At 31.1% G+C, this 16,004-nt stretch overlaps 2 protein-coding genes across 2 annotated transcripts in view; one reads left to right on the top strand and one right to left on the bottom strand.

Moving 5' to 3' along the window:
- LOC108905138 (integrator complex subunit 5-like) overlaps positions 1-15,307 on the top strand; it is a 66,312-nt gene extending 51,005 nt beyond the window's left edge. The window contains exon 13 of the mRNA XM_023454562.1: positions 15,241-15,307. The gene's annotated coding sequence lies outside the window, so the exon portion shown is untranslated. The remainder of the gene's footprint in view (positions 1-15,240) is intronic.
- Positions 8,615-15,890, bottom strand: LOC108905144 (sugar transporter SWEET1). The gene is made up of 5 exons (XM_018707922.1): positions 15,581-15,890; positions 15,283-15,461; positions 11,755-12,037; positions 9,089-9,208; positions 8,615-8,907 (listed from the first exon to the last, which is right to left on the bottom strand). The coding sequence occupies exons 2-5, from the start codon at positions 15,450-15,452 to the stop codon at positions 8,797-8,799; spliced, it is 684 nt and encodes a 227-aa protein (XP_018563438.1). The 5' UTR covers positions 15,453-15,461; positions 15,581-15,890; the 3' UTR covers positions 8,615-8,796.
- Positions 15,891-16,004: the final 114 nt, after the last annotated feature.

Below are 16,004 nucleotides of genomic sequence, written 5' to 3'. Positions count from 1 at the left end.
TGATTTCTTTTTGTGGCCTTACCTTAAAAACACTATTTTTGAACTGCCTATTCCTGATTTAAACCATCTGCAGGCTCGACTTATAGACAAGATTCGTGAAATTAACAATACCCCGAGCATCTTAGAAAATGTCTTTAATTCTTTGAGGAACAGGTGTGAAAAGTGCTTGGAACAAGGAGGGGGACACTTTCAGCAGCTGCTTTAATTTATTGTTATAACAAGGAGGGGGACACTTTCCGCAGCTCCTTTAATTGTTTGTTATTGTTATCACGATTATTCTTTAAAATAAAGTTATATAGTCATTAACGTTATTGAAACTGACAGCTGCTATACAGCTCGTTGAGAAATGAGGTTAAGTTGGTCGCTATAAGCTACTCCCTACGTCCAATGTGTCAGAGCCAACTTCGACCACGTTTTTATTTGAACGCTCGTTACATAAGTTTCAACTTTAAAATCAAAATTCTTAATTAGTATTGGGCGGAATTATAAAATTTAAAGTCTGTTATAAAGAGAATTGTAAGAGCTTTCAAAAGAAATATTACTCAACCCCCAATGCCATTTAAATATTTTGGGGTGATGCCTTGCTTGGGGGTGAAAGTGGCGGAGTCAAAAATACCAGCAAAGAATATCCCTTTTTAATCTAAAATCGACGGGTCTGAGCGTTTTTCTACAATCTTGACGCAGTTCCTGAAAATGGCTGTTTCGTTTTCATTTGGCCACCCTGTATATCTACATAATATTTTTGTCACAAATAAAACCTCTATTGATTGGTCTAATTGTAAGTTCTGAATTCCCAGAACCAAAATAAGCAAATAGGCGTATAATAATAGATGAGCACTATTACATACATATTTCAATCATGCGAGAGAAGTTATAAATTAAGTTTGTAAACTGTAAAAAGTACAAGCACAAATCAGCATCAGCAGTTGGTGTTATGAAACCGCGTATTAATCTAAATATTATACATGCACCGAGACACTTTTACAGCCTTTACAGGTGCATGTGGATAAAAAACTTGTCAAGGTCGGATCGCAAATCATTAAAGATGGAAAGATAGGTAAATAGCAATAACTCCGGTTGTATAACAACAATGGTCGGTCTCAGTTTCTCACCGGAACAAATCGTTTATAGTTTATTCAGTTCCTTAGCAAAAAATTTCCGCAGATTCCGAGAATACTTGAGCTTCGTTGCTCGCAATTACTGAATAATTCAAACAAATCCACCTCGTCGCAAATACCAGCGTATCACTTGTCATCAGACCTTCGGTTGAGTCACAGGGAAAATGTCATTGAAGAGTTTGATCGTTGTGTTGACGGTAACGCTGTGCCGAACCTCGGGCAAGAAGATACTGTGCCAAATGGTCTCATTGGACGCCGACGATGGCATATCCGGCTACTGCTGCGTGATCTTCCGCAACCAGAGCGAGATCAACATGCAAGACGAGGAAGTGAAGAAGCACATTCTGGACACCTTCAAGAACGCCACCATGGCGGAAGAAGTTGTTGCAAGGGTGGCCGAGAACAACGACAACAACAGCGATGTTGTGAATTTCCCTACTGAGGATTACGGTGAGATTAAGTTCCCCGATGCCACGAACTCGGAAGAGTTGAGGGACAAGAACGTCTCTTCTGCTGATCAGAAGACGAGCAACGCTACCATCGACAGTGGTGAAAAAAATAAAACAAGCCGTAACGAGACTATCGTAGGGTTTGCAGTGAACAGGAACGCGGTGGATATTCCGGAGACGTGCCCACAGGGGAGCGAGAAAGATATAAATGGAGATTGCGTGCCGGTGTTTTAGCTGTTGGTTAGTATTGTTTTAGCCTATCAGTACAAATGAGCTATTGTCTATTATTACAATTAATTGAAGCCACCGCACAATGTGCCTGAAATTTACTATAATTAATATTGAGGATTGTCGCGATGTTATTGTTTATAACCTTGGGGTTTCCACCGGATTTATTATTGGAATCGAAAACATTTGTTATTAACACGGGTCAGCGTTATAAAAGTTAAAAAAGTGTTAGGTACCGATTATCTAATAGGTAAATGATTTGTAACATTATAAAGGAAAAGGGTGTCTCTAAAGAGTCTGTACAACGCTCCACAAGTCGATTTAACAATATTATAAATTTTTCGACTAAGGCAAGTTTAGTTAAATCGATTTTTTTTTGAGCCGTACTATACCTGGTGGAGAGTTGTACAGACCCCTTAGAGGCATGCTATATCTAGTACTTTTAAGATTATAATATTAAGTTGTTTACGTGTTAATTGCAATAGTAGATATAGTTTTGTTTACTCATTCGTATTGTCGTCCAACTAACGTTTTATTAAAACTATTACTTATTATACTGTCGATAAATTTTAAGGCAAGTACAACGAAAGAAAGCACATTTTCTCAATATTTTCCAAACAATTCTGTCACAATATAATGATTTTGTTGTTACTTTACAGTTAGAAAAACATTCCAAAAATTCACAGTAGTATTTTTTAACGGTTTAACCATGCACAATTATCGAAATTTAAATGGGACACACTATATTTTTTATTTCGGTTCATAATTACTTTTTAAAAACTTCTCTGCCATTTTATTTATAATTTGTTTCGTCAAGGTAAACATTTTTTATTTAATTTTTCTTAAGGGGAGTCTTTCGTATAAAGTTTTTATAGGACGATTAGTTAAAAAGATACAGGGTGTTAAACTTAAAAAAACTGTTTTTAGTTTTTGTAAATAAGTTAAAAACTAGTAAGTGAAATAATTTGAAATTGGGCACATGTATTTATGTAAACATTGTCCAAAATCTGAGGCCTTTTCCTAAAATTTAATTGCTCCAGTGGCGGAGATACATGGTATCGGTGGCATATTTTTCTAAATAAAATAGTACGCCACTGCTTTACGGTAACAATCATGATATTTTCAAATTCGTCTTTTAATTTCCTCTTCTAAGTTTTTTGAAAAAAAAATTCGAGTAAAACTTAAAAAACGAACTTTTACTTAAATAACATGACACACACTAATAATTTGGTTATTTATTCGGATAAAGAAATTAATAATACTAGTCATCATTTTAATGATTTTATTTGAGTAAATGCTTAAAAATACCTCAATTTCCATGAACACAGGCGCGACATCTTTTTAGTAATGAAAATGTAATTTGCTCGAAATATTTTGCTGTTTGAATCTAATGAAAAGCATTATTTATTGTTTTTTCTAACTGCTCAGTTGCTATCGCAGCCTACTATGTAATTTTAAACCGAATTTTATTCGATGTGTTTTCACTTCGTTTTTTAAGTTTTATACGAAAATCAGGAATTTTTTCGAAAAATATAAAGTAGTAATTTGTAGAAAATTGAAAGACGAATCAGAAAATATCATGATTGTTACAGTAAAGCAGTGGCGTACTATTTTATTTAGAAAAATATGCCACCGATACTCTGTATCTCCGCCACTGGAACATCTAAATTTTAGAAAAAAGCTTCAGATTTTGGACAATGTTTACATAAATACATGTGCCACATTTCAAATTATTTCACTTACTAGTTTTTAAATTATTTAAAAAAATTTAAAATATTTTTTTAAGTTTAACAAAGCGTCTTAGATAAAGACTCTTTACGAAAGACCCCTCAAAATTCTTCAAAGAATACGAGGTTTCATTTTTGGTCACCATTTGTGAATCATTCTGTATAGTGTGTCTCCCTGAAGAAGAAAACCTTGTCTTTTTAAATTTATGAGAAAATGTCATTCATTATTAAAATCCTTGTTTTTCCTCAAACTTTTAAAAATGTTACTACATTAATGGTTTTATATACAGCGGGTTAACTTTTTGAAATATCTGAAAATGCCCCAAGCAAAGCACAAATCTTTTGTAATATCGAAGTGTTTTTATAATGTCTTTTTCACACAAATAAAAAAGTTCCTTCTCAGGATTCATTTTTGAGATACACACTATAGTCAAATTACTTTATTTTACACAAAAATTTATAAAAAAAAACACTGGTATGCCCACCAAATTCTCACTTTTACATTTTTTTTAATTGCCAGTTAACGATAATTTGTAGAAATGAAACATACGGGACAAGACTTATATCAGGCTGTTTTGTTTTATGGCAAGTATCCCAGTCATGGAATCTGAAGATTGCGAATTTACAAAAAAATGCTTATATTTCATGAACTCGTTTTTTTTTAGTTCATTTTTATGTTGAAATTTGGCTAAAGAATAGTTTTTTTAGTTGTAGAAAATTGAAATTGATTATTTCGTGAGAAATTTTTTGTTTCTTTTGTCGTTTATATAAAATATACTTTTTGTTAATTTTTGCTTGAACTTTACTAATTTGGAATTTGAGGGCATCCCGATTGCAACTATATTGATTCTGTTAAAATTTGTTAAATTCATATTCATTGAGATTTATTCCAGTCGTATATTTAGAAAAATATGTTAATGTTTTTTTTATTTCGGGTTTCTTTAATTTTTCCTCCTGTTCTTTCTTCTTTGTTATTTTTTAGATTTTCGAGAATTATTAAATCTATAATTCCATTTAAATTTCATTTAATCGAACTTATTGCTGTCAAATTGAATATTTGGTATCCAGTGGAAGAATTGAAAAATTATAGACAATTAGTATTCTTTTAGGTAATATACAGGGTATTACAAATTAACAGGTCAACATGTCAACCACATATTCTTTAGACTAAAATAATGGGACTTTTCGTATGTCACTTTTCATTTCGGAGTCCCATTTTCAAAATACAGGGTGTCAAAATTAAAATTTTAAAAATAAATTTTTTTGATGACTCCGGTGATTGGAGATATATTTATTTGAATTTTGGCACATATTGTGTACTAAAGTCTTTTTTTGTAAGTTTGATTTAAAATAACAAAACGCGAACGGAGGGGAGGAGAGTTGCAATACCCATGGATTCTATTTTTTCTATGCTTTCCGAATATTTTTTTTAATATAAAGCGGCGTTTTATTCTATTTTTTTTCACTCTTGTGAAGATTTTGATTTGTGACCTAGTTTACGAGATATTACAACTTTTTTGGATACGCGACATCGACTAAGTTGATGTCGCGTATTCAAAAAAGTTGCAATATCTCGTAACCAAGGCCCAAATTAAAATCTTACAAGAGTGAAAAAATAGAATAAAACAACGCTTTATCTAAAAAAAAATATTCGGAAGGCATAGGCGTACACAAAAGGGTTCATAGGTACTGCAACCCTCCCCCCCATTCCTCCGTTGGCATTTTGACATTTTAAATCAAAATTACACAAAAAGTGTGCCAACTGAAGATCAAACTACGTGCTAAATTTCGTATAAATATTTCTACAATCACCGAAGTTATCAATAAAAATCATTTTTTAAAGTTTAAGTTTGAAAAGTGACGTAATAAAAGTCCCATTATTTTACTCCAAAGAATATGCGGTTAACTGCTTGACCTACTAATTTGTAACACCCTGTATATCGATATCCATAATGTGACATAACCCGTTACTAATTACTAAATAGACACCAAAAAAGTTTAACAACAAAAACATTGGCTTTCATTTGTATTAATCGTCTTGCTCAAGTGCTTGTCTTTGTGATTTTGATTACCTACCTGTATTGATATTTCCCATTAAACTACATTCTCTGCAAAAGTAGCAACTCATGCAGAAAGTTAAATTTTGTTGTTTGAGAACTATAATAAAGTACCTACTTACCTAACAGATATCCTAAAACATAATAAAAATAATAAAAAATGCGTATTGCTAAAATTTTTCTACATATACGACAAAATTCGACGTAGGAATAAATTAAATTTTTTTAGTGCCTAATTCTTAACATCCTATAAATAAAAAACGAAGCATTTGTGAACGTTAGTTTATATGATCTTTTTGTTACTTTTGTAACTCTATTTAAAAATATTTCGTATGTCAGTTTGTATATTATATAAATTACCATATAATTACCATTATTCATAGATATGTAGGAGTAATAGGTTATAAATAGGGCTGTCAGAGAGAGCCGCAATTAAATGGCGTGCCAAGCGGGTCAACCGAAACATGCTCGAGCCGCTGCCTCAGAATGCTTTTCACGTTCAAGTCACATTAGTATACTGTTGCCTATGTTATCGCGCGGATGTTGCGTTATTAACTCCTATCCGTTCTATGTCCTGCGTCTCAGTTCTGACAGCCCTAGTTATAAATATTAATGTATAATTTCATTCTCTATCTTTTAAATCGTCTGTTAAAAAATATTCCAAAGAAATTATTGAAGACTGAATGTGTTGGACAAAATAAAGGAGATACATACATATAATAAATAACTTATTTTATATAATTATACTTACTTCAAATAAATATAACCTGCCTGTATTATACAGGGTGAGTCGAATTAACGTCAGATCTGAAAATAGGTGAACAGTTTTAAAAATAATTTGAATTTTTTCCAAGAATGCTCAAGTTTAAATGTCTGCGAGTACCATTTTGCCCTAATGCAAAATAAAAATATCGAAATTGACGTTGAGAGATATCAGAAACTATCATGAGACATTTTTCGTTTTAAATCTCATTCACCCTGTGTACTTATATTATTTATTAAATATTTGTAGAAAGTAGTTTGTAAGCACAGTTAAAAAAAGTATTATTTTATTAATTTCATGACGAAACCTCATAGAAGTGGACATTGAAATTCAATCTTGAGAAAAATTATTAGAAATAGAAGAAAATTTGATTATACAGGGTGATGCACCATGTAATTTTCGACATGGCAAAAAAGTGCGACTGGAATTTTTTTAAATTTTCTAATTCTGCGATTGTATAAAATAAATAACAAGCAAATTGTACCGTAATCTATTTATATCTGCGGTTTTTTTACACTTTTTTCACCAATGTTTCCATAATTTTCATAATACGAATTTTAAAGATAAAATTATACCTAGGATGCCGACAAAATGTAACCACCATAACACTGTTTTCCTTATGTTTGAGGTTATGTTAGTTCGCGAAGTAATTATCCTTCACAGAAACGTTATGCCATATGAAAGTATTATACCTACAAAGAGTGAAGAACTAAATTACAAACAACTAAATTCCACTAGTTCTCTTGGTTTTCGAAATTTGTCGAACTGTTTTCATTTTTAAATTCCAACACTGTTTATTCTATCCGCCATATTGGATCCGCCATTTTGAATTTTGTAATTCTGAGTTCTGATTCGTAATCACCGACACTGAAAAGCCGAAGAACCACTAAGAATTTAGGTGTTGGGTATTTTGATTTTTCTCCCTTTTTGTCTTATCTGTTTCTATTTCAACAAAAAAATATGTCGGAAAAGGGATATTCGAATGATTTAAAACGAATTTTGAGGAAGAGTGATGCTTTCAGATGCAATAATGAGTTTTGTGAAGAAAAATTACCTCAATACCTATAACCTCAAATATAGCGAACATGTTTTTTTTCGCACTTTGAGGTTAGAATTTATCGAGAACCTGATATTATGGGCCAATTTTAAGGTTCGAAAAGTAGCAAAACTTGTATATAACATACACCTCAGTGGCTCATTCAAAGCTTGTCTGTTGCACTGGTTATATATTTTCATATTTTCCACGATGGATCAAAATCTCAATGCATTCAATTGTTTTTGCAAAAAAAATAAAGTTTGCTACAACTTTTATCCTCAATAGGCAGTGAGACAGGTGGAACACCCTGTATATTATTGTACGCGGGAGCGCAAATGGCTCCATCTGCCGTGCTGACTCCCAACTGTGCCATTCAAATGGCTACAGTAGGAAGCGACCTGCTATATTGCAGGTACTTGTTGCACGACTGCCACCCACAGAGGGCGAAGACAATGTTTTAATTGCCAGTGTTGCGAGAAACAACTACTCCGGAGCCATTTGCGCTCCCGTGTACTTATTTCCTTGTTGTGACGATACGATGCAAAACAGCTGGTTCGTTAGTTGGTTGTCTCACCTATGACACACTGATGAGGACTAATAAGTCCGAAACCGGTCTGTGCCTGGTGGGTTAAACTGACGAACGACCCTAGCTGTTGCAATAGGTGTTGCGAGTATAATTCAATGCCGGTAGGGGCATATAGCCCTCGGAGTAGTTGTTTCTCGCAACACTGACAATTAAAACCCTGTATTAGTTCGTTTGGAAAAAATAAATAAGGATTGCTAATTAAGTAATGAGGAATGACAATAATTTTATTACCTTATATGTACCAGTATTTATTTTAATAAATAGTATTTAAGAGTAGATTGTTTCTTTACAACCTTTAATGCCCTCAATTAATCATCGTCAATGACTGATGACTTTGGACTGATGGGACTTAGGTACAAATTGTTTGTTATCAGCCACATACATTGGTATATCATGGATAGCACGCGGAAGAGCTAGGTTATGTAATAAAAATACCCAGTACAGCAGCTGTAAGAGTCGATTTCTTCTGTACATTTGATTTTCAAATTTTCTTTCTACAGAAACACATTTAATTTTTTTTTAACATCAATTTGCATATTTATCAGTGACAGTGACGATATGAATCACTATTTTTTTATACTCGAAAGTCACAACGCGCAAACAATAAAAAGGAAGTATTAAGGACAAATGGTATAATTAAAACTATTCAGTTTAACATTTGGTCCGTGGACAAGTTATATAATAAAATATTATTTACGTTTTACAAATAATAAATATTTTAATAACAAATACTTCCGGGTAAGCTCAATCAATTACCTATTCAGAGTTATTTCGCCCTGTAATATAAAAATTAAATTGATTAAAAAATTGAACTAGAACCTAAGTTGTCACGTTAATCGGTCTTTTTTACCGATTCTTTCTTATTCGGACCTTCTCGAGCAGGATACACCAGTATCAATATCAGCTGGACCAAACACAAAATGAAGCCGATTACGTTCTGTAACTGAAAGAGATACATTTTTATTAGAATTACGATGTATAACATCGTCAAGAATTACGATGTTATATAAGTTTTTATATGTCGGCAGTTTTTTAAGCTCTATGTGTAGTTCTAGGTCAATAATAACACTTTAGATAGAGAACTAAAACATATAAGGATGCGCAAATTTAGAAAAGGAACTTACGATCATGAATCCATTCATTAGAATGATTCCGTACAGCAACCACAGGAAAGTTACCAGTGTTCCCATAAACGTAAGAGAGAATGGAATGGAAGAGGCATCCTTCTTTTCTAATATACCCCTCTGAAACAGCAAAAAATATACAAACCTATGATTCATTATATTTTACGTGTTTTTTCACTTTTCCTACTGCCCACGAAAATCTAGACGACCTATCGAAAAATTAGTTATTTTATGTCGTAAGAGTCATTTTTCACTAATTTGTTAACTGTAAAATAAAGGTCGAACGCGAATATCATATTTTTAAACCGAATTTGAAACATTCAAGTAAAAAATCTCGCGCGCAATGTGGGTGGGCTCGGCGCTCTTTCTCTCGCGAGCAGGCTGTTCATTAACGTTAACTTTTACTGCTGCTTGCGCTTTTATTACTATCTATATAAAACTTTCTGAAAATAAAAGTTTAACCTTTTCCTTAATTGTATCAATATTATAAACAAAACCTATCTTAAATTACCATAAAAATAAGCTCTATTTAATGCAAAAAGAGCAAATTCCCGAGCGGCATTTGCCTGAAGCTGGCTGGGACAATTTGTTTATAACGCAGTTTTGCACATCCTACTTTGTTAGTTGTAAAGGGCTATTTAATTACAACTTTTTGAAATTTTTCTTAAACAATTAGTTATAAAAAAACAAGCGAAATTAATTAACAAATAGCTTGAGCAACACTCACGATCAATTGAATCAGCGTTTGGCACAAGTTGGTCATCGGATTGACCTTCTTTTCCATAAATTTCATCAACATCCATGGCTTTTTACAATAATAATGCGTAATTGTCCAAAACTGATTTTTCCACGTTCAACCGTTATTTTACAGTTAACAATTTGGTGAAATATGACTTTAGATATCTTAAATTGTAAATTTGTATTGCCTACAACATAAAATGACAACAATTTTGTCATTTATAACAGTAACTTAACAAAATTAATTGAAAAATGTTGAATAAAAAAATAAAACAAACAGTGTACCTGAACATAAACATTCCTTACTTTTTTAAAAATATATTATATAAGTTTATTATAAATGCATGGTTTCAATCATTCAATGTGCCAACTTAAATTTCTAGCCGCACTGAGATAGCATGTTTTTACTTGAAAATCTGATTTAGCATATTTTCCATGCTTAATTTGAGATAGCACGTTTTCCAACTGAAATTTAAGATAGCTTGTTTTCCAACCGAAATCTTAGAGCAATAAATTTACAAAAATATAATATATCTTGTAATTTATTTATTATCTTTGACTTTGGTGTTAATTGCATTACATAATAATAAATACAACTCGTTTGTATTTTACGTTAACTAAAATTTGTTAGGCAACACAAAGAAATAACCAAAGTTTACATACAGTACAAAAAAAATTGTAAACATCATAACATTCTAACTAATGACGTAGGAAACAACTACTCTGCCGACTACATGTCCCCTCCAGCATTACACATGCAATATCTTGTAAACAGTCGAGTAGACCAGTTTCAAACTTATTAGTCGTTATCAGTGTACCGCAAATGAAAAAAACCGACAAATGATTTAGATATTTGGATATGTATCTGTCGATATATTTTGAGTGCGGGTGAGAAGTAACCTATAAAGTATGTCGCATTTTAAATGTCATTAAAACTCAATTCCTTGCCTACCAGCACAAATCATAGCTTTGTATCTGTTGACACCAAGTGACCTACTAATCTGTCGGTACTGTAAAAGTATGACTAGTGTTGCATTAAGCAAAGTTTTTAACTAATTCAGTGTTGAATTACAACCCAAATATCTAATGTATATATCACCCATTTTAAATGAGTTTAAAATTGTTATAGGCCCCATACACGATCAAACAATTTGCACAACAGAGGGCGTTGTGCAAACATTTTTATCATGTATGTCTTGATTGGAGCCGTTGCGCAACAGTTTGAGTAAATTCGAGCTTGTTTGAAATTATTTGTACAATGCGTGACTTACTCAAACAGGTCTGAACTTGTATGTGGATGGTTGAAGGTGTTGTACAACGTAACAAATGAATAGTGTCATTCAACTACAGTTGTTCGAACGGTTTTAAAAAATAAATAGCTTTATGTACAGTTGGAAATAAAGAATTTTGGGGAGAATTTATACAGATGGCAATTTATTAAGTTAAAAGTGAACTTTATAAAAATCGAAATTTAAAAAGGCTATGATAAATTAGTAAACAAACGAATGGAAATAGAGGAAAATGCCGACAAAGACATGCCAATTTCCAATAAATTTGCACAAACTGGTATGGATCAAGGCTAATCTTAAAAAATTTTTCCTTAAAAGCTATGAGTTTTTATCATATCTTAATCAAGACTCAGTTCTTAAAATCAATTCTTAAGTACATCGTTTTTTTTATGTCAAGGTTATCAAATGAATTATAGCAATTACTCATAATCTGATCTGTTACTGACAGTGACGATGAGACTTTAGAGATAATTAAAGTAGAGATAAGTCAAAGTACAAGACAAGTGCATTAAATATAATATTTAAAGAGTAAACTATTTCATTTCTATCTTTAATCGATGGAACAAAATTTCAATGATCAGAATTTTTTTACACATTCTGTTCACGGAAATAGAAATAACGTACGTAACGAATACTTACCACTTGCAACAGCGGCGATCCCAAAAGTAACAGCATCATAACAGTTACTATTAGCCCATAACGGAATTCGAGGTTTTCGGGATCTTCGATTTGAGCATATCCTAGAAATACGGCTACGATCGTTGCTCCTATCCCGAGAGGTTTTAATACGTCGCGGACCTTATCTGGCGAGTACACGTAGTAGAACATGGTGTATAAAATATTCAAAAATATTGCGGCCACGTTTACCTGCAGCATTGCAGGATCATTTAAGAGGATTCCTTGCTGTAACATCAACGTTCCTCTACAAATAAATAATAAAATTCAGGCTTAAAAATAATCCCTGTAACAAGTGTAATAAAATCACAACTACTGAGATGGCCTAGTTTACAAACTGATCAGTGTTAGTCTTGGCAGCAGTGGTTGATAGTGAAAATTGAAGTGATAGATGCAGTTTTTTTTTCGTTTTTCACAATATTGATTTTTTTGTTATACAGGGTGTTTCGGCACAGAGCCGGGGCCTGTAGGGGAACCCAAAATATGGTGATTTAACGCAATTTATCTTTATACTAAGCTCAATCAATATTTCAGTTATACTTGAACATAGAAAAATCAAATTTGGTACACGATGATCGTAATGCTGTAATTTTATAAAAAAACGGAAACGTTAAAAAAACAAAAAAGGCTGTTCGTGTCCATCAGTTGCTTAAGAAAAAAATATGCAACCGTTTTCAAGATCTCAGGGTTGACACCAATTCCATTTATTTCGCAAATATCTTCCAGCAGGTTTTTGCCATGAAATTTCTCTAGTGGGCTTAGAAATCATCCCCTGCAAAATGGTGTCGGCCCCAAGTTTTATTATCAGAATACGACCACTTAAATTTTCACCAACCGCCGCTGCTTGTTAGTCACAATTTTTTTTATTTAAATCTTCAAAGTGCACACAGTTAAATTAAACGTTATCTTGATTCAACTCAGCAAAATACTAGAAGATCTAAGTATATTTCTCAGTTTATAATTATGTCAATCATATCATATGATATTGCATCGATATATCCAATATATCTAATTCTGAATTGTATTTCAACCAACATAGTTGAAAGTACCAATTTTTTTCTTAATATTTTATTTTGATACGGAAATTTAAAAAATATATTATTATATAGGAATTCATTATCGATTTTCATTTGTTTTTTGCTTACTGCATGATTGGCCCGTAAATCTATAAATTGGGACACACTGTATATATACTAGAATTAAGAATAAACTGCTATGATAGCGCTCATAGAATACACTTGATAATAAATAATTTTAAACTTAATAGCCAGATAATAGCTGTGGTAATTATTTTTAAAACTAAAGTAATTTTAATTTGTCATTATTTAGCAAATAAACCATAATATATATTTTTTATTTGTTGATATTTCATTTTAATGGTACAAGGTACATATACATATTTTTACTAAAATGGCGTTTGTCGATTAGAAATCGCAGCTGTAAAGATATGTCTAAGAAAAACGAATTTTCATAAAAAGTTGTGCAATGTTATTTCTATCTAATCTTGTACATCAGTTTCAGACAATTGTTTAAAAATTTGTTATCTAGAAGTACCCTCTTAATCTTGTATTTTATTTCACCTGATATGTACATACTCAAATTCCTGAATATGTACAGAATACACTACTAAATTTGTCAAAGTGAAATGTACTTTGTCTAGAAGTTGGGACAAGTGGAAAAAATAAATTGATACAGAAGAAAAAAATATTAAACCTTGAACTAGCTAAGTGAAGCAAAACTTATTTGGTTAACCGACTTATTATTTTCAATGATTAAGATAAATAATTATATTGTCTTAGACTGCATATATCTATTTTATTAATTAAGTACTGTTTATTTTATTTTATTATAACAGTATTGCGATCATAAGACAACGCAAACTAATTCAATAGTGCTATTTGCACATTTTAGAGATGCACAAATATTAAATATCATCCAACTGCAATATTTAGAATGGTATTTAAGTAAATTAAGGCATTTTTGTTGTATTATTTCTCCAATTTAAAATTTCCTGGGTGAGACATCGGCATATGGTGAATTTGTGCCATTAATTTTTAATATATTCTATAAATTCTGTATTTTTTTAAAATTACTAAAAATTACTATCAATTTTCTTGGATTTATGACATTTTTAATTTGTTGTACAGATTTGCGAGATTCAAGGTTTCTATTAATTTACAGAAGGTTACAAGTTCATTCTTACATTTAGGGTTATTTGTTAATGGGATACAATGACCTTACACTCTATTATAATTTTCCGTATGACCTACAATTAATAAAAGTTTGACTAAAGTACTTTTAATATTCACTGTCATTGTCATTAAGTCTACACCTCCAAATATTTGTTCCCATTATGTCATCAATCACTTAATTGATAAACTATCCACTTTATGATTTGATAATTTTTAAGACAGATGTAAAATGAATGGTTTATTTGTTAAGATTAGGTATAGCAAAGTCATGCAATTATAGTTATGTATTAAAGAGATATCTCTCAAAACTAGAATCATGCGGTTATCTTACCTTGTTTATCTCTTAAGTAAGATTAAACTGGAAATATCAAGGTTTTTAAAAAATCTCAAGTCTTTATAAATCATGTGCAAGATAATTTGATAATATGATGAAATAGGCACTTATAAACAATTTTTCTATAATGAATGTTTCTTAATTTTCAAAAAACAACTTGTTTCAAGTAAACGAAAGTAATAAAATCAATGTCATATTTTATTTCATGTTACTTAAAATGTAATTTAATATTATTCAGTTATGATAAGTTGCAAAAAATATATTAAAAAAATGAGAACAAAATACGAAGGAAATGTTTATGTTGATGTTGCCTTTATAACTATTTTAGTGTCTTCCCTATTAAATACGCATTAAATGCAGTTCAGTGAGTTTAATTTATCAACAAAAATAGATTTATCTTCATCATCAAATATCAAATCAGATAAAATCTAGAAGAATTATAAAGGCGTTACACTATTTGTATAACCATCTGTATATCAATTTTATGACTAGCAACTCGTTCCTAATTTAATAAAATATAATTCTGCTTTTACATAGTACATAGTAGTATTTACTAATCAATTCAGTCGAGCATGAATATCATTTAAGCCAAACTTTCTAATAGGAAATTTTGTTTAAAATGATGAAATATATTTTAGAAAATAAATACCTAGTTTAATAAAGTAAATGATATTAAAAGAAATTATAAATCATAATCATTTTACTCCATTACCAAATATTTACAAATTTTACAATTTTTTGATGAATTAAAAATATTAATTTTGTTATAGGTATATACGTTATATACTGATTTTTTGGAACGATGCTATCAATTCAAGCAATATTTTGTCATATTATTTACATTAATTTTAGATAAAACAATGTAATTAATTTCGAAAATTAAAAAGTGGTTATATAGAAAGTAAATTTTAAAATTTGTTTCAGGGACAATTAAAGATAATTCTTTTTCAACATCAAATAACTTACATGACAATACCTCCAACAAAAGGAGTCGCCGGAATTCCTGCTGTGGATCCTTTTTTATAAATATCTTTGCATACGAAAACCCCTGAGAAAAACTGCCCTATTGTCACTATGCTGGCAGTTTGCCCCACTAAATCCTTATAGGGTTGTAAACTTTCAGATAAGGCTTGCATTTTGTATAACTGTAATTTAAAAAATCAAATTATTACACAATTTAAACTGGAAGCTCATTCATGCAGGATATGTATTGTTAATATAAATTAAGGCTGTTACTGTTGTGGATTAAATAAAGTGTACTTACGTAGTTGTTTTATTGCAGAGCAGTAAAGAATTTGTTGACTAAAGTGAAACAATAACTAACCGAAATGTTTTGTTAACACCGACTCATCTGAGTGAATTGTTTAATTTTAAAAACTAAATTTGAAGGATATGTATCATATCACGTACGTCACAGGAGTTATCTCGCCTCGGTCACGATACATTTTGAGGTTAAATTGTCAATATGTCAATCAATTCATTTCAGAGATAAGTAACGTAAGAACCACGCCATCATTTACAGAATCACTCATTTTGCTTAATTCAAAGTAGGATCACAAAACAAGACGATATTATAACCTTACTTTTAATATTTATAGAAATAAAAATATTGTACCTAAATGAACATTTTGGTGTAGCTTTCCGAACTTTAATCTAACTGGAAAGCCCACACTTTTTACTCCAATAGT

Source organism: Anoplophora glabripennis, unplaced genomic scaffold (assembly GCF_000390285.2).
Source record: "Anoplophora glabripennis isolate ALB-LARVAE unplaced genomic scaffold, Agla_2.0 scaffold287, whole genome shotgun sequence".
Classification (NCBI taxonomy): Eukaryota; Metazoa; Arthropoda; class Insecta; order Coleoptera; family Cerambycidae; genus Anoplophora; species Anoplophora glabripennis.
The sequence above is the reverse complement of the archived record's forward strand: the minus strand, read 5'-3'. Positions and strand labels throughout refer to the sequence as shown.

Excerpts from the sequence above, each read along its gene's own strand:
- LOC108905144 (XM_018707922.1), bottom strand. The coding sequence starts at position 15,452 with ATGCAAGCCTTATCTGAAAGTTTACAACCCTATAAGGATTTAGTGGGG. Across the intron at positions 12,038-15,282 it reads TTTGTTGGAGGTATTGTCAT|AGGAACGTTGATGTTACAGC; the intron begins GTAAGTTATTTG and ends ATTTATTTGTAG. Across the intron at positions 9,209-11,754 it reads GATCGCCGCTGTTGCAAGTG|AGGGGTATATTAGAAAAGAA; the intron begins GTAAGTATTCGT and ends TTGCTGTTTCAG.